Here is a 22438-nt window from a genome sequence, read left to right on the forward strand (position 1 = left end):
AATAAATAACTTTTTTCTTCAGAGATGAATTAAGAAGAGAGAGCTATCCTGCTTAAAGAAAGTGTTCATGTATCTGCAGCTCTGAAAAATATAAAAATACGTTATTTCTTCTCCGTGTTCTTTTAATTCTGTAGTGTTTCATCAAACTGTATTATAAAGTCTGACATTTAATTAGGCGGGGTCACTTGTAAAAAGAAGTACAGAGCGAAAAACAACAAAAACAAAAGGGTGTTTTTACTGGAAATCGTGCTTTGAATCATGATTGGTCTCCATAAGAGAATACAGCCAGTTTAAACAAACTATAGTGGATATTTAATTGGATTAAAATACGAACTTTTAATAGCCACAGGAGAGTTTCGACAGGCGCCCCCTGTTGTGGTATCCTTATATTAATAGTGTTATCCATAAATACTGAAACAAAAATCTCATTAATAGTGCTCACAAATAGAGCTTCAATTACTTACGGCGGTGAAAAAAAAAGCACACGATCATAAGGAGATCTAATAAAGAAAAGCTGATAAACATCACTGCTGAAACAGCAGAGAAGGGAATTTCCAAACATTCTACTGCACTGAAACGGCTCTGACGAGGAATTTCCTGCACGACAAAAGTGCATACAAGTTTGATATTCACAGATTAGTTTAGCAATTTTTTGTTGTTGTTAAGCGGTTTACAAAGAACCAAACTTTGGCTCATCGGGAAACGTTTTGGTTTTGGTTTTTAGTCGTTGTTGAGTAAGAAGATAACCAATGGGTCATCTGTGTTCGGCTAACCGCGGGTATCGAATTCCGAATCTTAGCATTGTAAGGCTGCAAAAGTGACTGGTTGGGGGGGGAGGGTTTTGGAGGAATTATCTACTGTCTATATAATAGACCGAACAGTAATAGAAATATGAAAAACAGGACAGATGAAAGTGATAGAAAGGACAGTGACAAGAAGTGAAAATTGAAGTTTGTAGAAAGGTGAATTTTACAGAAAAAAAGAAAACTTTGCAGTAAAAAAAACTACTACTAAAGATTAATTTTGCAGGTTTACATTTTTTATAAAACATATGTGCTAATAAATGAAACATAGAACTTGGTGCAGAAAGAGCCCTTTCCGAGCGGCAATCCGAACGTATTAGTTTTTACGTTTGCCGCTAGGAAAAGTACTGTGACGTAATAGTTGCCAAACAAACCGTCAACGCCAGCGCGTTGAATGTAAATAAACATGGCCAGTGCATACAGAGAAACAGAGGCGGAGTCTGTTTTGACTTTGTGTTCTGAACAGTGTCGAGTAGCTCCATATCAATTCAAACCTACTCTGAACGAACCTAGAACAGTTACTTTTGACACAGATGTGACACGTTCTAGTAATGAGGACAGTTCCACGAGCGAGAGCAGCGGAACTGTGAATGATACTGATAGCGCCCAGGCCGGTTGCGAGTCGATCATATCTCCAGTGGAAGAATGGTAAGCCTAAGGGACGACAACAAATATGGTCTGTATTATTTCACGTGCAATTTTAAGCATCTCGAAACCTGTCTGGTGTTTATAAATTATTGGTATCACTGACTGGGTTTTATTAGTTTATACATTGCCGACTATGGTAACTAATACTCGGCCCTTCCACAATCATTGTACCGGATATTTATGACTCGTAACAAAATGAATTTCAATTATACGTCATAATTCTCTCTATAAAATCAAACTAGATGTAGCAATCTGAATAGTTAATTTAATATTTACCATAAATGTATAATTTATATGACATATTCCGTATGTTTGTGCAAGGTGTAGGTGTGGTTTTTGCGAGCAGATGCCAACCAGGAGAGAGTGCGTTTGTTGTCGCTCATACAACAAGGTGTCAAACCGATTAAAAGATGAAGAGTGCATTACCCAGACTCGAGGCTTTATTGGAAATTGCCTGAATATCGATGTCTTGGAAGCATCATACTATGAATTTATTGACTTGAATGATGAGGAGCCAAGTCACGAGTGTGTATTTTTCAAGATGCTGTTAAGCCTAAAATAGTATATTTGAGTTTAACCTACAATTAAAGATACTCTTTATCCAAAACTATGATCCTACTTAGTCATCTTAAGTCATTCAAAACAGTGGGATCCGACACAAAACATGAGCGTTCAAAGTGATCTTGACAAAGCTTTGCATGGTGTGAAGAGGTCCAGTTCTTCCTATTGACCATCTGCACCCACTGTCGCCACCTTGCGGAAACGAAAAGAAGCTTTTGCCCGATTCCGAATCGTTTTTACAACCACAAGCAACGCAGTAAACCATATTATCATAAAACAAACATAAAGTAGCAATATCAAGACAAAAAATAGTCTCACAAAGTATGTAATCCGAAAAAAGCACCGATAAGTTTACATAAAACATCAGCACTGAAAGGAACAAAATGGTCGGCGCGCAACAAAGTGAGTTTGGCAACTATTACGTCATAGTTGTAAAACGTCACGGAAACAGCCGAACGACCAAGAGGAACTTGAGTTCGAGAACCCGCATATTTTTTTTACTCAAAAACGAAAGTGTTTAAAAATATGGCAACCACACAGGAATTATGCCTAACCAAAGTACAGTTTCTAAGGCAATTATTAAATTCGTTGAAAATTCACCTTTAAAGTGTGGTTTTCATAAATATTTGAAGTTTATTTCTGTTACTTAAACATCCTAGTTCACCGAAATATTTTATCGTTTATTTCAAAAAAGTTATGACAACTGCGCAAGAATGACAAAAGATGCTTCCCCTTTATAAAAATTAATTCGACATTATTTTCCCTATAATTTTAGTTAAGCCTTTCAATAAAATGGAGAAATAAATTATGTCAAATTTTTTGTTTGTATTTTTTAATTTCGCGCAACACTACACGAGGGCTATCTGCGCTAGGCGTCCCTAATTTAGCAGTGTAACACTAGAGGGTTTGTTTGTTTGTTTGTTTGGAAATTTCGCACAAAGCTACTCGAGGGCTATCTGTGCTAGCCGTCCCTAATTTAGCAGTGTAAGACTAGAGGGAAGGCAGCTAGTCATCACCACCCACCGCCATTATAACGTCCCCACGGCTGAAAGGGCGAGCATGCTTGGTGTGACGGGGCTTCGAACCCGCGACCCTCAGATTACGAGTCGAACGCCTTAACCCATCTGGCCATGCCGGGCCTAAATTATATTAAATACACAATTGATAATATTAAGGTAACTGCGTGAATTCAGTACTATAAGTAAGTACCTCTTTTTGTGTAAATTAATACGTGTGCTAATTAGTTCTGTCATTAATCCAAGCTCACCTTCTAACGAAAACATTTTGTAATTATTTCATACACAATCACATAACATGAACGTTTGTTTCAGCAAGGAAATATTTATTCGTTATCACACGCATGCGCAAACGTTTGGTTTATCTATATATGGTTATGATATTTGTAAACAATATCTTCGGTGTGTGATTTCGCTGTTTAATTTCTTTTAACAAAGCCACAAAGAGCTATCTGCTAAGTCCACCGAGGGGAATAGAGCCCCTGATTTTAGCGTTTAAAATTCGTAGACTTACCGCTGTACCAGCAGGTGACCAGTAAGAGAATATATTGATTTTTTCTTTAGATTTTATCTGTAATGTCTCCCTTCAGTCGAATGTTTGGGAGGCCCCAGTGGCACACTCGTTAGATCTGCAGAGTTAAAACGCTAGAAACCAGGTTTCGATACTCATGGTAATCTGTAGCTTTATCCCAGATTTCGAAACAGAGAGGAAGATTTGGGATTAAGAATGGCATAGGAAAATTATTTTTAATGCGACTCTCCAGTGACGTCATTGATGAGGGATTCGTGGTTATAAAACTGAGTGGGGGAGAACTATTGTGTATAGATACCATTCGTACACTTCACAGGTTAATTAAAAATACGTTGTGTAATCTTTTGTCATTCAAAGACCAACGTTTAATGTGTTTATTACCAGTTTCCATAAAGTAAACACCAATAAAATCCCATTAATTCCCAATGTTTTCAAAATAGAGTTAAAAATATTTTATCATCAGTCCACCGGAAACTTTTCCTTTGATATCAGAACCTGTCAAGAGATGACACCACCGTTTTATTTTAAAATTAATAGCATTGGTTATGTTTTAACATGGTAACTATGCTGTGCTAATTGTATTTTCACAGTGAGACAGCACTTTCTATTGACGAAACTGACATGACAGACGAAGAACTATTGGAGAACATGAGGCTATACAAACAGGTCATCGAATCCATCAAGAACCAGCCGTGGAGAATGAAGAAAAAGTATAGAACTTTAAGGTAAATCAGAAAACAACAACAGTATATCTTGTTTTGTATGTTGAATCGTTTCTTTGCCATTTATGGTTGAAAATTAGAAATCGAAGAATTTTTTTTATAGTCTCGTCAAAACATTCATCTAATGTTTCTTAATTCGGTTTATATTCGTTTCAAATACCAATCTGATTTTGTAATATATATATATATTATTAATTTTGGTAATAGGCCCGACATAGCCAGGTGGGTTAAGGCGTTCGAGTCGTTATAATGTGACGGTCAATCCCACTATTCGTTGGTAAAAGAGTAGCCCAAGAGTTGGCGGTGGGTGGTGATGACTAGCTGCCTTCCTTCTGGCCTTAAACTGATAAATTAGGGACGGCTGGTACAGATAGCTCTCGTGTAGCTTTGTGCGAAATTCAAGAACATAAAAAAATTTGGTTAAATATATATAAGAATTATATATTAATTTAAAATCGTTTCTAAACTTATTTTCATTTTATATATTTATTTCTTACACATAATAGAAATTAATAAATATACAGGGATATAATAACATTTAGTCCTAATAAAACACAAGCTACTTGTTTAAAAAACATATTCGATGAAACAAAACTTGTTTGTTTGTTAGACTAATTGTTTTACTATTCGCCAAGCGAATTACAGTTTTCTAATTAAAATATTTGTTAACATGTACTAAACTTTCTTGGATACGTACGACACTGTTATAGTATAAATATGCAGCACTTTTTGTAATCAAAGTTAACATATCTGGTTAATTTATTTGTTTTAAATAAATTACTAATTTATTTTCAATGACAGATAAAACCTGATCTTTGGAAACACTAAACGTAAGAATAATTTTTGTCAGGGTTAGAAAATGGGACAGCCATAAGATTAGAGTTTGTTTGTTTTTAATTTCACGCAAAGCTACACGAGGACTATGTGCACTAGCCGTCCCTAATTTAGTAGGGTAAAACTAGAGAGAAAGCAGCTAGTGATCTCCACCAACCGCCAACTCTTATCAACGAATAGTGGGAATGACCGTCACTGAATAACGCCCCCACGGCTGAAAGGGCAAGCGTGTTTGGTGAGACCGGGATTCGAACCGGACACTCTCATATTACGAGTCGAACGCCTTAACCGACCTGGCCATGCCGGGGCCAGCAAGAAGGATTGTATTTAACAATAATTTTCGGTCGAACTTTTTTTGTCCAATCTTAAATGGACTCCATAGCTAAAACGATAAATTTTCAAATGACGGTGGCTATTTTATGGGGATTTTTTCATTAAAAAAGTAAGTTTTCTGGTCATGCATGTCACACTTTGACTTCTTATGAGTTTGGTACTTTAGTTAGCGTTCGTAGTTTTTTGAAAGTATTTCGGTATCTTCCATAAGTCGTCCGTTAAGTCATTAGTTACAGCGTATAGTTTTGTAGGAAGTAAACGAAAATTAATTCTCTCTAACCAAGCAAAATCTTATATAGTTTTGTTACTTTCGCCAAGTTCCGACTACATCTTATTAACAGTTTTCAATGTCACTCGTTACAAACAAATGTGATCCACACAGAGTCGTTTAGGCAAAGGCCCGGCACGGCCAGATGGTAAGGGCGCTTAACTCATAATATGAAGATGACAGGTTCGCATCCCCGTCACAACATACATGCTCGCCCTTTCAGCTGTAAGGGGCGTTACAAAATGACGGTCAGTTCCATTAGTCGTTAGTAAAAGAGTAGCTCCACAGTTGGCGGTAGGTGGTGATGAATAGCCTCAAACAAACTCTTAAGCATTGTCATTTTAGTGATTCAAATATTTATTGTTTAGGATATTCCTGCAAATCAACGTGATGATTGTTTTCACTATGAATTAATTATGAATTAATAAAGGAGAGGCTAAATAAACAAACCCAGCTCTTGGGCTACTGAGCCAAATAATGTGATTTGGCTTGAAAAACGTAGGTCGCGATTTTGTGGCTACAGGAAACCAACCATGGATCGTCGAATTCATAGTTCGGTTAACTGACAGTTAACGACCAATTATCCCCCTCTCTCTTCTGTTCCCAAATAATTATAAAGATATGAAAACAGATGATCAACATGTCATCAAGCTCAAATTTTCTAATAGTATGAATCACTTCCAGTTAACACATATCCCTCGCTGGGACAGAGGCAACTCTACGGATTTACAACGCTAAAATTAGGGGTTCGATTCCCCTCGATGGACACAGCAGGTAGCTCGATGTGGCTTTGCTTAAGAAAAACAAACACTTCACTTAAGGCTCAGCACGGCCAGGTGGTTAAGGCACACGACTTGTAATCTGAGGGTCGCGGGTTCGAATCACCGTCACACCAAACATGCTCGCCCATTCAGCCGTGGGGGCGTTATAACCTGAAGGGCAATCCCACTATTCGTTGGTAAAAGAGTAGCCCAAGAGTTTCTTGGCAGTGGGTGGTGATCACTAGCTGCTTTCCCTCTAGTCTTCCACTGACTACTAGTGACACAGCCACGTACTTGCAGACTCGTAACGCTAGAAACCGGGTTTCGATACCTGTAGTGGGCAGAGCGCAGCTAGTCTTTTATGTAGCCTTGTGTTTAATTCCAATCACTAAGTCGCACATAGTTGTTTTAATTTTACTTCTTTGTGTTTAATTCCAAGCACTAAGTCACACATAGTGATTTTAATTTTACTTCTTTGTGTTTAATTCCAAACACTAACTCACACATAGTTGTTTTATTTTTACTTCCTTGTGTTTAATTCCAAGCACTAACTCACACATAGTTGTTTTATTTTTACTTCCTTGTGTTTAATTCCAAGCACTAAGTCACACATAGTGGTTTTAATTTTACTTCTTTGTGTTTAATTCCAAGCACTAAGTCACACATAGTTGTTTTAATTTTACTTCCTTGTGTTTAATTCCAAGCAATAAGTCACACATAGTGATTTTAATTTTACTTCTTTGTGTTTAATTCCAAACACTAACTCACACATAGTGGTTTTAATTTTACTTCCTTGTGTTTAATTCCAAACACTAACTCACACATAGTGGTTTTAATTTTACTTCCTTGTGTTTAATTCCAAACACTAACTCACACATAGTTATTTTAATTTTACTTCCTTGTGTTTAATTCCAAGCACTAAGTCACACATAGTGATTTTAATTTTACTTCCTTGTGTTTAATTCCAAGCACTAACTCACACATAGTTGTTTTATTTTTACTTCTTTGTGTTTAATTTCAAGCACTAAGTCACACATAGTGATTTTAATTTTACTTCCTTGTGTTTAATTCCAAGCACTAAGTCACACATAGTTGTTTTAATTTTACTTCTTTGTGTTTAATTCCAAGCACTAACTCACACATATTTGTTTTAATTTTACTTCCTTGTGTTTAATTCCAAGCACTAAGTCACACATAGTGATTTTAATTTTACTTCCTTGTGTTTAATTCCAAGCACTAACTCACACATAGTTGTTTTATTTTTACTTCTTTGTGTTTAATTTCAAGCACTAAGTCACACATAGTGATTTTAATTTTACTTCCTTGTGTTTAATTCCAAGCACTAAGTCACACATAGTGATTTTAATTTTACTTCCTTGTGTTTAATTCCAAGCACTAAGTCACACATAGTTGTTTTAATTTTACTTCCTTGTGTTTAATTCCAAGCACTAAGTCACACATAGTGATTTTAATTTTACTTCTTTGTGTTTAATTCCAAGCACTAACTCACACATAGTTGTTTTAATTTTACTTCCTTGTGTTTCATTCCAAGCACTAACTCACACATAGTGATTTTAATTTTACTTCCTTGTGTTTAATTCCAAACACTAACTCACACATAGTGATTTTCATTTTACTTCTTTGTGTTTAATTCCAAGCACTAACTCACACATAGTGATTTTAATTTTACTTTCTTGTGTTTAATTCCAAGCACTAAGTCACACATAGTGATTTTAATTTTACTTCCTTGTGTTTAATTCCAAGCACTAAGTCACACATAGTTGTTTTAATTTTACTTCCTTGTGTTTAATTCCAAGCAATAAGTCACACATAGTGATTTTAATTTTATTTCTTTGTGTTTAATTCCAAGCACTAACTCACACATAGTTGTTTTAATTTTACTTCCTTGTGTTTAATTCCAAACACTAACTCACACATAGTGATTTTAATTTTACTTCCTTGTGTTTAATTCCAAGCACTAACTCACACATAGTGGTTATATTTTTACTTCCTTGTGTTTAATTCCAAGCACTAAGTCACACATAGTGGTTTTAATTTTATTTCATTGTGTTTAATTCCAAACACTAAGTCACACATAGTTGTTTTAATTTTATTTCTTTGTGTTTAATTCCAAGCACTAAGTCACACTTAGTGGTTTTAATTTTACTTCCTTGTGTTTAATTCCAAGCACTAAGTCACACATAGTGGTTTTAATTTTACTTTCTTGTGTTTAATTCCAAACACTAAGTCACACATAGTGGTTTTAATTTTATTTCGTTGTGTTTAATTACAAACACTAAGTCACACGTAGTGGTTTTAATTTTATTTCATTGTGTTTAATTCCAAACACTAAGTCACACATAGTGGTTTTAATTTTACTTCCTTGTGTTTAATTCCAAGCAATAAGTCACACATTGTGGTTTTAATTTTACTTTCTGCAGAAAAACATAATTGTTTTTTCTTGTTTTTTTTTTAATTTCGCGCAAAGCTACTCGAGGGCTATCTGCGCTAGCCCTCACTAATTTAGCAGTGTAAGACTAGAGGGAAGCCAGCTAGTCATCACCACCCACCGCCAACTCTTGGGCTACTCTTTTGGCAATGAATAGTGGGATTGACTGCCACATATAACGCCCTCACGGCTGAAAGGGCGAGCATGTTTGGTGCGACCGGAATTCGAACCCGCAACCCTCGGATTACGTGTCGAACGCCTTAACACGCTTGGCCATGCCGGGCCGGAAAAACATAATCATTGAATTCATGCGTATTTGGTTGCAAGTTTACCGTTTCGTGTGCACGAATACGAAAAACACAGGAAAACAAAGGTATTTTAATTCATCAGCGAACGAAACAGCTTTCAAGTTTAATAACAGGCAAATTGTTTGAACCTAAAACAGTCCTTTTAATCAGCATTAATACCTACTATCGTAGATTAACTGGCAGTACGTTGCTAAATTAAAGTCTAATGAACGTAATAATTCATTAGTTTTTATTAAACGTTTATTTTAATATGAAAAGTAGGGTGGAGCTAGTTGTCTTCTATTGTCCGAGGAGATAAGATTCGATCATCACTAAATTTTTTTATACTACCTTGTGTGGCATTTTTTGGATGTAAGCAAACTAGTTTGCTGAGTGAGGCTGATAGGACTCTAATAATTTGTATTACATATATTACTCTCTTTCTTGAATAAACCGTAGATTTTTTGTGGCCACGTCAATACTAGTTTGTAGAAATCAAAACGAGAACCAATCTTTCTGCCTATCTTTCACAACCTTATGTAGCAATGAGTTTTCAAACGTGTCTTGCACTGGAACTGGTTGTTCTGTTTTTATCGTTTGTTATAATGCGTGGCTTGAAAACTGATGTAGCTCAGTGAGGGAAAATGGACGTATCCTCTCAGGTTAATTGTAAATGTCCACGGGCTGAAACGCTGAAGTCTAGTGCATTTTATAACATGTCCAGGAAATTGAATATAGCGCTATTCTTGTAGCTTCTCTCCTGCTGTGTGGAAAGTGATTTTGTAAAAAGGTCAGAGTGGTCAAGTGGCTGATCAGCTATTAAAAGTTCACAAAATATCAAAGCCAAAACGGTTGATAACATTACGGTTTCATATCATGAGAAGACAATTGGAACTGTGAAAGGTCACACAATCGAATTGTCTCAACAGCTCCTCTCAGCTAACACGACAAACACTTATCAGACTTATAGTCTGGTTTAACTGGTTTCACGGCAACACTTGGTTATGCTGTTGGAAAAACTGATTATATGAGAAGGAAAGACAATTAAAACTAAATGTTCGTGAAGTTAAGGCTGCAATGACGTATAATATCAAAATAAAAAATTAAGTTATAAACGAATCAAACCAGTTTTACATAAAACTGACAAGAAATACAAAGTGTCATAAGCACGCTCACAAGAAAGCTGTAGTGATTAGAATATATCACTTACGTTTGTTTGTTTGTTTTTTAATTCCGCACAAAGCTACACGAGGGCGATCTGCACTAGCCGTCCGTAATTTAGTAGTGTAAGACTAGAGGGAAGGCAGCTAGTCATCACCACCTATCGCCAACTCTTGGGCTACCTTTTTACCAATTAATAGTGGGATTGACCGTCACGTATAACGCCCCCACGGCTGAAAGGACGAGCATGTTTGGTGCGACGGGGATTCGAACCCACGACCCTAGGATTATAAGTCGAGCGCCTTAACTACCTGGCCATGCCGAGCTGGTTCGAAATAGAAACGTTTTAAAAACTTCGACTCAAGTGTTATGTTTTACACAAACTTAGTGTTTTTATTTGTGACAATTGTCTTAAGAATGGAATGTTAAATATATAACTATTTTTTCACGGTAAAAATCTTTATATATTTTGTCTTTCCAGACGAGCAAAAGCTTATGTTAATAAACATGAAGGCGAACTTGCTCACAGCAAACGATCAAAAGACATAGTGGCAAAGTACAAATTGTTGTTGAGTAAGGTAAGATAGACAAATAGAATGTATGTAGATTAATGGGTAGTTACAAGAAACGTAGGAATGTATGTAGATTAATGGGTAGTTACAAGAAACGTAGGAATGTATGTAGATTAATGGGTAGTTACAAGAAACGTGGGAATGTATGTAGATTAATGGGTAGTTACAAGAAACGTGGGAATGTATGTAGATTAATGGGTAGTTACAAGAAACGTGGGAATGTATGTAGATTAATGGATAGTTTCATATTGAAACGCAGAAGTGTATGGAGATAATGGATAGTTTCAATAAACGTAGACGGATGGGATTAATGGATAAATGGATTAATAAATAGATGGTTTTCAATAAACGCAAAAGATAGATTAATGGATAGTTTCATGTAAACTCAGAAATATAGGTAGATTAGTAGACTGTTTTCCATAAAAGCAAAAATATGGATTCATTAATGGATAGTTTATTATAAACTCAGAAAGAAGGGTAAATTTACAGGTAGTTTGTTATCTGTACACGCAGTTTTAACATATTAACTCTTAAAAGTATCAGTGTTTTACGTGAGAAATACAACAATGATTCTGTAATTTAATGTTTAATGTAATAGTAGGCTTAATCCATAACACTTGCATACAGTTATTTAAAAGTTAAAGTAAAATATTATTTAAGTAAGCAAGGCTTACAGAAGAAATAGTGTACCTCATTAACACAATGTTACTAATATCATGTCGAAGGTCGTCACGTTTGTGAGCCTAAAACTTCTATTTTTACGACTTAAGAGATTTGACTTTCTTCCTTCGCCAGCTTTGTTTCAAGGCTGTTAAAGTTCCCTAGTTTTATTATTTTACCTTGTTAATGTCCCCGCTTGTATTGCCGCTACCTTAGCTAATTGTAAGTTAAATGCTTAATTAATCTGCGCATTAGAGTTACGTTTAGTAATTTCCTAGTAATTCCAGAGAGAATGACGCTTTGTAATCTTCTAGTGGTTCCAGAGAGTAGAACGGGGAATGGCTAATCTTGTTGTTACTCTGACTCCTTGGTCCACGAAGATTAAAATGATAGAAAGTAAGTTCAGATGAGTTTTTATTGTTTATTGTACGCGTCTTGAAAACCGTTCGAACGTTTTACTTTGTTCGATGTAAACAATATCACACCAGACCACTTCTGGAAGGTAAACCTCATTCGTCTCAAAGATGTTCTGAAGAATGACTAAGAACACTACTTTACCATTTCGATTTATTTTCAATTCCATTCCAGAAATGGAATCGAATGAGAGATTGGTTGTAAGAGTGGAGTATGTTCAGCAGCATTGCGACTCGAACCTTGGGCCTTTCTATCCGCGCTAATCATTAAGCCACACCCAACAAAATTATAGCACATAAATTAATATGTATGAAGTGGTGTGTGAATCCTTAAAATATTTGTTGTTGTTGTTCAAAATGTCCGATTTGTTTCAGTTGATTCTGTCCTACTAATGTGAACCAGGCTATGCGCTGATGGTTTATATTTACTATAGAGTACGCATGTAGTACAGGAGCTGGTGTGAGCTAGGCCTCGAGTTTAGTGTTGAATACGTTTCTTAAATATTTTATCTTAGTAAGAACTGAAGATAAAATGCTAAGCAACCACGAAATTATCCGAAACATTATGTCTCATTCATATAACTAAAATTGTAAAATGTTGGGTAACAAATAGACAATTATTGTTTTCAGTTTATATTACATCATTTTGAAGCCATACGACGCTGTTTAGTCAAATTTACACAACATTAACTATATTTTTCTCTATTTTTTAATATACATTTTTTTTTAAGTAGAGTCATAAATAAACTATCTTCTACTACTTGGTAAATATTTGTACTCTGAAGAGGTGATTATTCCCACAATTCTCAGAATGCCTAGATTAGTGATCTAAAAATTATTTACTTTTTAAAATTCAAACGATACTGAAACAATGGTTCTAGAAATGTGTGTCGCGGCAAGTTGGTAGAGTTGTCGTTGTATTTGGCAGCAGGGACGTCACGCAAATCAAGATAAAAGGATTAGAGTGTCGTCAGTGAAAAAAAAGTCTGGAAGCTGTCATACCAAACTGTTAATCCATTGAATTTGGCAGTTGAGTTATTTGGAAACTAGAAAACTAGGACATCAAAAAGGATGCATGAGAAAGGGTTAGATGAAAATCTGAAAATTAACAGTAACAATTTCTTTAAATTTATTAAGGGTAAACAGAATGTTAGAATGTTGTTAGAAATCTTGATGGATGATAGAGGAAGGCTTATATCAAGTAATTATGAAATGGTTGGGTTATTAAATTTCGCTTTTTTCAGTTTTTTCTAACGAAGATTAAGAGTTGTCCAGATATTGAAGAGTTGATAGATGTGAACAAGATCAAACAAGATAACTGCATTAATTCTGAGCTAATTAAGAAATAATTGGGAAACCTAAAGAAAGATAAGGCTCTTGGTCCAGATAATATTCCTCAAGGGTTTTGGATATGTGGTGCTACTTGAAACAAATTTTTTTCGTCAGTCCTTGAACAGTGGGCAGGTACCAGAGGATTGTAATTAGTTAATATAACTCCTCTTTTTAATTGAAGGTGATAAAAGTTGTTCCAGTAATTATAGACCCATTAGTCTTATATCAGTTGCGGGAACAATGTTGGAAAGTGATAAAAGATGCTTTGCAAAACGCCCCCTGCTGGTACAGCGGTACGTCTACGGTCTTACAACGCTAAAATCAGAGGTACCCTTCGGTGTGCTCAGCAGATAGCCGATGTTTGTTTGTTTTGAATTTCGGGCAAAGCTACACGAGGGCTATCTGCGCTAGCCGTCCCTAATTTTGCAGTGTAAGACTAGATGGAAGGCAGCTAGTCATCATCACCCACCGCCAACTCTTGGGCTACTCTTTTACTAACGAATAGTTGGATTGACCGTCACATTATAACGTCCCCACGGCTGAAAGAGCGAACATGTTTGGTGCGACGGGAATTCGAACCCACGACCCTCGGATTACGTGTCGAACGCCTTAACCCACCTGGCCATGTCGAGCCGTTTAACAAAGCATCACATAAAAAGGCTTGTAAAAATATCTGCAGATGTGGAGGATAAGTTGGCAAATTGGGTTGAAGATTGGCTGAATAGAAGAAAAGAAAGCGTTATTACAAGTGCAGTACAGTCAGATTGAATTAATATAATGAGTGTGGTACCACAAGGCTTAGTCTTAGGACTTTCGCTGTTTTTGATTGACATGAATGACACTGATGAAGCAGGATAATGGTCAATAAATTACTTTAATTTGCAGGTGATGTCATGGGTGTTGATGATTTACAAAAGAATTCAGATCATAGCGAGTTGGGCAAATAAATGGCAGATAAGTTTTAATTATGTAGGTTATCATAATTTTAATTATAAGTATAGTTTGGATGGGAATAACCTAAATGATGTTGGTGTAATAGTTGATCAAGTCCCTAAGTCATTCAAGCAGCGTGTTGTTGCTAGTGGTAGGGTAATTATGATTTTAGGTTGTATCTACTGAAATATTGAATACAAGTCTGCACAGGTTATAATTTTGTTGTATTGGTCACTGGATAGGCCACACTTGGAGTATTGTGTTCAGTCTTTGGTCATCCTAGGAAAGACATTTGAATTGTTGGAAAGGGTTCAGAGGAAGGTTACTACTATGGTACCTGGGGTGGAAGGGTTGTTATATGTTGACAGACTGAAATCTCTCAAATTGTTTTCTCTTAAGATGGAGGATCTGATTCAGATGTTTAAGAATATGAAGATAAATGAGTGTTAAGGTATCTTTTTTTTTTTCATACTTAACAGTAAAAGGCAACAGAACTAAGTGATACAAGTATAGACTTGGGCAGGGTAGAAGTCATCTTCAAGTAAGACAGTTTTATTTTTCTTACAGAGTGAATGGGTTGTCATCGGTTGTTGTGAAAGCTGTAAATTTAAGTGAAATTTTGGTAACTGTAAAATAATAATCGATGGCTTTAAGATTGTTTTTACTTGTATATTTTTTCTAAACTTATTTATTAATAGTTTTAGCTTGGTTTAGAGGATGGGACAACCGAGATAGGCTTGTTGTCCCAAGACATTATATTATTATTGTACAACTAATAGTATTGTTTAATTGTTGTAGGTCACTTTGGATCTGTTGTGGCTTCTTATTTCACATTTCTTCGTTGGGTTTTTTGGGTCAATTTCTTTATCACCACATTTGTGTGTTGCTTCTTAATGGTTCCTGAGGTAAGTATTGGTTTATTTATATCTTTTGAGGAAATAAAGGAAACCCGCTTACAAAGTTAATAGTTTGTTTGTGTTTAATAAAGTTTGTTTGTTTGTGAATTTCGCGCAAGGCTGCACGAGGTCTATCTGCGTTGGCCGTCCCTAATTTAACAGTGTAAGACTGGAAGAAAAGCAGCTACTTATCACCACCTACCGCCAACTCTTGGGCTACTCTTTTACCAACGAGTAGTGGGATTGACTGTAACATTTTAACACCCCCACGGCTGAAAGAGCGAGCATGTTTGGTGTGACGGAGAATCGAGTCCACGACCTTCAGATTACGAGTCGAGCGCCCCTAAACACCTGACCATACCGGGCCTGTAATTAAACACAAAGCTGCACAATGGTTTGTCTGTGATCTGCCAACCAACAGGTATTGAAGCTCGAATTTTAGCATTATTAGACCTGAGACTTACTCCTGAGCCACCAGCGCGTGTATTTGGTGATACTAAATTAATCTTTTTTAGAGTAATATTACAATTTAAATATTTAGGACTCCTAATATACAATCGTCAAAACATTGTTTATATTTGAATTTTATTACTTCTTAAACATTTCTTAGTTGTCAAAACATTGTTTATATTGGAATTTTATTACTTCTTAAACATTTCTTAGCTGTCAAATCATTGTTTATATTGGAATTTTATTACTTCTTAAACATTTCTTAGTTGTCAAATCATTGTTTATATTGGAATTTTATTACTTCTTAAACATTTCTTAGTTGTCAAAACATTGTTTATATTGGAATTTTATTACTTCTTAAACATTTCTTAGTTGTCATATTGGAAACAGAAAATTGTTTTAATATTACCGTAAACAATAAACAAGTAGCCACAATTGGAAAGGAACCTTCAAGTTGAACTAAGACACATCTTTAAAGCTGAATATATAGAGTACAACATTTTGTTTCGGTTTCAATGTTCGAGCATTCAAATGTTATACGTGAGTGTAAAACATCATAACTTATTTAAGGTAATACCGGATCCCCCATTAAGTGTCTTCAAGTTCGCACAAGAGAAGATTCACATATGAAACTTTACTTCTACACTTTAAATATCATGTGTTCAATAAATGTAACAGCAGCTACAAATAAAATAACGTGTTATTTATCAATAGGCTTCAAGAGAGGGTAACTTGATGAATGTAACAGGAGCTACAAATAAAATAACGTGTTATTTATCAATAGGCTTCAAGAGAGAGTAACTTGATGAATGTAACAGGAGCTACAAATAAAATAACGTGTTATTTATCAATAGGCTTCAAGAGAGGGTAACTTGATGAATGTAACAGGAGCAACAAATAAAATAACGTGTTATTTATCAATAGGCTTCAAGAGAGGGTAACTTGATGAATGTAACAGGAGCTACAAATAAAATAACGTGTTATTTATCAATAGGCTTCAAGAGAGGGTAACTTGATAAGTAGTTTTGTTTTTCATTTGACAAAATAACTTCCAAGCTATCGAAGCAATAAGTAATAATTAATTTATTTCGCCAAATGAAGACATTTAATAGGTAACATTGTAAGTAGTAATCAACAATTTATGTCAAACTAGATCAGTTAATAAGTACGACAATGTTAAACAAAGAGTAATCGAACACTTAAAATAAGAGACATGTTATTGAAAACAACACGTGACAGAAGACTGTTACGTGAAACAAGTTTTGTCAAATTAATCTGAAATAATGTGACACATTCAGGGACACAGGCAGCCCATTCTGTTGCTTTGTGCTTAATTCAAAACAACAGGTACATTGTGACGTCATCAAACTGAGCTACGCTGGATAACTTTACTCAACTCAAACCCTGGATACCCAAACTGAAACCATTTACGGGTGAACCCACCTACCGTTAACGAACAGCGGCACAAGAAATTAACTCACGAAAATAAAAAGACCCGTCTCTAGTAAAACCCATCTTCATAGTAAACTATTTGTATGTTTATCATTATTTAAGCGCATAGCTACACAATGGGATATCACTGCTATGCCCAAAGGGGGATTGAAACCCAATACTTAGCATTATAAGCCTTTAGACTTACCGTTGAGTCAGTGTGGGATTTCATTAAATGAATATATCAAATGTTAGACGTTTCTGCTACATTGTAAGCGAAATCTGAATAGAGCGGTCTATATTTGTTTTATATATAGATAGGTCACTAGGTCTATATTTGTTTTATATATAGATAGGTCACTAGGTTTTGAGTGTAAGTCATAAATGGTATAGGTTTTCTCTTCCTATAGGTTTTGAGAGGTCAAGACGACCCAACAGGCATGAGAAAAGAAATTGAAACTAAAGAACAGGACAGCGCTTTAAACTTGAAGGCAATATGGGACTTTGAGGTCAGTAGAGCCCTAAAAATTTCATATAAAATATGTTTATTTTATGATGTCAGTAAAGCCCTAAAGAATTTATAAAACATGTTTATTTTACGAGGTTAGTAGAGCCCTGAAGAGTTTATAAAACGTATGTTTATTTTACGAGTTTAATTTTATTTTACGAGGTCAATAGAACCCTAAAGAGTTTATGAGCATATATTTATTGTAAAAGGTTAATATAGCCCTAAATAGTTTACAAAACATATGTTTATTTTACAAGGTCAGTAGAGGCCTAAAGAGTTTATAAATCATATGTTTATTTTATGATGTCAATAAAGCCCTAAAGAGTTTATAAAACGTATGCTTATTTTACGAGGTCAGTAGAGCCCTGAAGAGTTTATAAACATATGTTTATTTTACGAGGTCAGTGGAGCCCTGAAGAGTTTATAAAACGTATGTTTATTTTACGAGTTTAGTTTTATTTTACGAGGTCAATAGAACCCTAAAGAGTTTATGAGCATATATTTATTGTAAAAGGTTAATAGAGCCCTAAATAGTTTACAAAACATATGTTTATTTTACAAGGTCAGTAGAGGCCTAAAGAGTTTATAAATCATATGTTTATTTTATGATGTCAATAAAGCCCTAAAGAGTTTATAAAACGTATGTTTATTTCACGAGGTCAGTAGAGCCCTGAAGAGTTTATAAAACGTATGTTTATTTCACGAGGTCAGCAGAGCCCTGAAGAGTTTATAAAACGTATGTTTATTTTACGAGGTCAGTACAGCCCTGAAGAGTTTATAAACATATGTTTATTTCACGAGGTCAGTGGAGCCCTGAAGAGTTTATAAAACGTATGTTTATTTTACGAGGTCAGTACAGCCCTGAAGAGTTTATAAACATATGTTTATTTTACGAGGTCAGTAGAGCCCTGAAGAGTTTATAAAACGTATGCTTATTTTACGAGTTTAGTTTTATGTTACGAGGTCAATAGAGCCCTAAATAGTTTACAAAACATATGTTTATTGTAAAAGGTTAATAGAGCCCTAAAGAGTTTACAAAACATGTGTTTATTTTACGAGGTCAGTAGATGCCTAAAGAATTTGTTAAACATATGTTTATTTCACGAAGTCAGTAGATTCATGAGAAACATAATTTTGTATACCGATATGGCTGGAGAGGCAGGGAAGTAACACAACTGTGAAAACAACGCAAGTAAACCAATAACTATTTCTGGTTTAGCCGGTTCTTATCTACTTTAAACATTGTATCCTATAAAAAAAGAGACATCTGCCTAATCAACAATAAATATAATTTGCTTATCTTTAGGAGCAAACCTACACAATATGCTATCTACGTTCTGTTCATCGCGTGTATTGAAACATAATTTATGGTGTTATAAGTCGCTAAGCCATCAAAAGTTAGCCTTTGTTTTTGGGATTTCATGCAAAGCTACTTGAAGGCTAGCCGTCCCTAATTTTGAAGCAATAGAATGGAGAGAATGCAACGCCACCTACTTTATCTCTTCGACTACTCTTTACCAATAAATAGTTGAAATGACCGCCACTTATAACGCCTCCACGGTTAACAGGGCGAAAATGTTCGATACAAACCCGCGATCAGATGTTGCGAGTCGAATAATCTGACTACCAGGCCATTATGGGGTCAGCAATAGAGAATTATCATTGAAAGTAACATATTCAAGAGTAAAAACGTATGGACAGCTGATGGTGCTTAGTGCTTACGTATGTAAATTAATATCATAAAGAGGGGACTTACGACCTCCGTCAGTACAATAATCTTTATTTTGCCCCTCCTTATACAGGGTTATCTGAAATACTCTCCAATATTTTATGGCTACTACAGTAACAGAGAAATGACCGAAGAGGGTTACCGTCTACCACTGGCCTATTTCCTCACTTCTTTAGCTGTGTATGTCTACAGTTTTGTTACTATCCTGAAAAAGTGAGTATTTCTACTTTATTAACGACCTTATAGTTAGTTAAGTGTGGACACCACTTGAATAACTCTGTTTATTACATAATAAATTACTGTCACGGGTTATAAATTAAAACATGTATAAGTGCATCATTTGTCACAAAATGCATTGGTGTTATTCAATAGAGACTAATAACTTAAATATTTTCTCGCAAAATCAGAAGTTTGTATCATTGCCAATTAAAGCCGAAAACTTATATTTTTACCTTAAAATCACAAGTAAAAGTTACTGCCTAAAGCTTATAGACGCCATCTTTATTTGCAGAATGGCAAAAAACTCCAGAATGAGTAAGATGTCAGAGAAAGATGAGGAATACACCTTCAGTTGGAAGCTCTTCACTGGATGGGATTACATGATTGGAAACGCAGAAACCGCTCTTAACAAGAGCGCTTCGCTCATCATGAGCTTCAAGGTAAATTGTATCATTGTGAGTAAAAAAAGACAAGGCAGGCGTTATATTAGAAATAATAACAAATAGTCCGTGTACCACGTCTCGATGTGCAACTTTGACTACTACAATCACAAAATTGCTGAAATTATCTATATCAGAACCATATTTGTACATGACGGGTTTTCACTGGAACCGATTAACTAGGTGTCGTTACGTTTTCCCACGTTAACATAGGGTGGAGCTGTGTATCTATTGTTTGTTTTGAATTTCGCGCAAAGCTACTCGAGGGCTACCTGCGCTAGCCGTCCCTAATTTAGCAGTGTAAGACTAGAGGGAAGGAAGCTAGTCATCACCACCCACCGCCAACTCTTGGATTACTATTTTACCAACGAATAGTGGGATTGATCGTCACATTATAACGCCCCCACGGCTGAAAGAGCGAACATGTTTGGTGTGACGGGGATTCGAACCCGTGACCCTCGGGCTACGAGTCGAACGCCTTAACACACTTGGCCACTGTGTATTTATATTTGCAGTAAGTTTGAAACGAAAGTGTGTTGTGGCGTATTATAATTTATCCCGGACGAGTCTACAATTTCTTATGTTACGTAACGTTACGTATTACGATTTCAAACAGCCGGAAATTTGAATTTTGCAGTTATTTGGATTTCAATATGTGTCAAATTTATGATACTTGCCACACTATTTTCTTTCTCAACACAAACATATTTCAATGCACAAACAACGATATAATTTATAATAACGGTTATTACAAATAATGATTTTATATACAGCAGTTTTACAAACTTACAGACTAAGTCTTATGTCCGGTATAGAGCTAAATATTTTGTCGACGATCCAATTAATTCTTAGTTGATATAATTACATCTGCACCTAGCTTAAGCTAGTTAGCTTGGTTCGCCTCATGTCGCTGACTTTTTAAGGATGAAGATATCTAATGTTATCGTAGGAGTATTAACGTCCGAAGTTAATTTACTGAAGTTGAACGGTTTCTAATGTTCAAAATCTATAACGTTCCTGTTCAACTTCTGTAGTTTTCCCATTAATAAGGGTTAATCACAATTATAGCTTCGGAGTCTTACAGTACACTGACTGTAGCGAAAAAATAATAATCTGTCTCTTGGCGTCTTGGTTTATATAGTTTAAGGCGAGATTCTCGAACGTTGAACAATGCTCATTATATTATACGCTTATATTTTCATAAAACAAATATTCTTGATTCTTACTCTCAAAAAGTTTCTACAGATTTAAAGAGGCAGGACTTTTGTAATACACATTCAACAATATACGGCACATGCAAAAAACTATACGGAAACAAACATAGGTATTAAAATGAATGTTTATTAATAAATCTGTTACAATATAAATAGATTGTATTATAAATGTTTTGGTGATATGTGAATTAAAAGAAATACCCTCAATTCACCAAATATTATCAATTATTTAAATAAATTCTAATTATGAACTATCCAATAGGAAACTCGAGTTTTTCCATTCACTTTTTTATTACAACTGTTAATCTGGGCGTTATATTATGACGTTCAATGGCGTTATATTATGACGTTCAATCCCACTACTCGTTTGTAAAAGAGTAGCCCAACAGTTGGCACTGGGTGGTGATGACAAGCAGCCTTCCTTCTAGTCTTACACTACTAAATTAAGGACGGCTTGCGCAAATAATCCTCGTGTGGTTTTGCGGAAATTAAAAACAAAGAAACTGATGGACAATCATCACTTCGACAAATTATACCTTGTTCACTAAATTATGTTTGAAACATCAAATACTCTCCAACACTGACCTTCTGGAAGACAGTCATGACTTCTACAAATTATAATTTATTTAAAGAATTGTCTTTAAAACATAATTCTATCCGACGTCAACTCACTTAGCTACGTTCTTTACATTTGTTGATTACGACGTTTACATTTTTACCTAATGCTGTGCTTTTGTCTTTATCATAAGAACCATTTTTTATTTTACTTTTTTACTTTATATTTGTCACCAGGAGGTAATTCTCGAAGAAAAGGAGAAGAAAAAAGACGAACGGAAGTAAGTGAAATCGTTTTAAAGTTCAGAGAAAGAACGAAACCGTAGAGACTATTCAAACTCTGGTTCGTCACGTATTAAATCTGGTGTCTTTTCAGAAAGCAAGCCTCTCTGATTCCTGCTTCTCATAATTCTATCAAGTGTCATTTTGTTATAACTGTGTTTTTGTCTAAACTTCCCTATTCGCTACTTGAAATGGACCGAGACACTAGAAAACTATTCAAATGCAATTGTGCAATTCAGTTTCAGAGTGTCGATAGATCTCAGATTAACTGCAAAATATCCCATGACATTTTAAGGATGCGTTTGTTTTTTAAACCAACCGTCAAACAAGTGGGTGCAAACATCGAAACATCAAGTCTAATTATGTTAGTGACGTCACAGCCGAAGGTTAGTAATTAGATACAACACACAATATTGAAATAAATAACTT

General features: G+C 35.2%; 1 protein-coding gene across 1 annotated transcript in view; it reads left to right on the forward strand.

Moving 5' to 3' along the window:
• Nucleotides 1–22438, forward strand: part of LOC143228851 (transmembrane channel-like protein 1) — a 77854-nt gene that overhangs the window by 6408 nt on the left and 49008 nt on the right. The window contains exons 3-10 of the mRNA XM_076460246.1: nt 4151–4285; nt 10857–10953; nt 11922–12003; nt 15084–15190; nt 17473–17571; nt 19373–19512; nt 19811–19958; nt 21965–22008. Coding sequence (XP_076316361.1) covers nt 4151–4285; nt 10857–10953; nt 11922–12003; nt 15084–15190; nt 17473–17571; nt 19373–19512; nt 19811–19958; nt 21965–22008 — 852 coding nt within the window. The remainder of the gene's footprint in view (nt 1–4150; nt 4286–10856; nt 10954–11921; nt 12004–15083; nt 15191–17472; nt 17572–19372; nt 19513–19810; nt 19959–21964; nt 22009–22438) is intronic.

The sequence above is a fragment of the Tachypleus tridentatus genome, chromosome 10 (genome assembly GCF_004210375.1).
Source record: "Tachypleus tridentatus isolate NWPU-2018 chromosome 10, ASM421037v1, whole genome shotgun sequence".
Classification (NCBI taxonomy): Eukaryota; Metazoa; Arthropoda; class Merostomata; order Xiphosura; family Limulidae; genus Tachypleus; species Tachypleus tridentatus.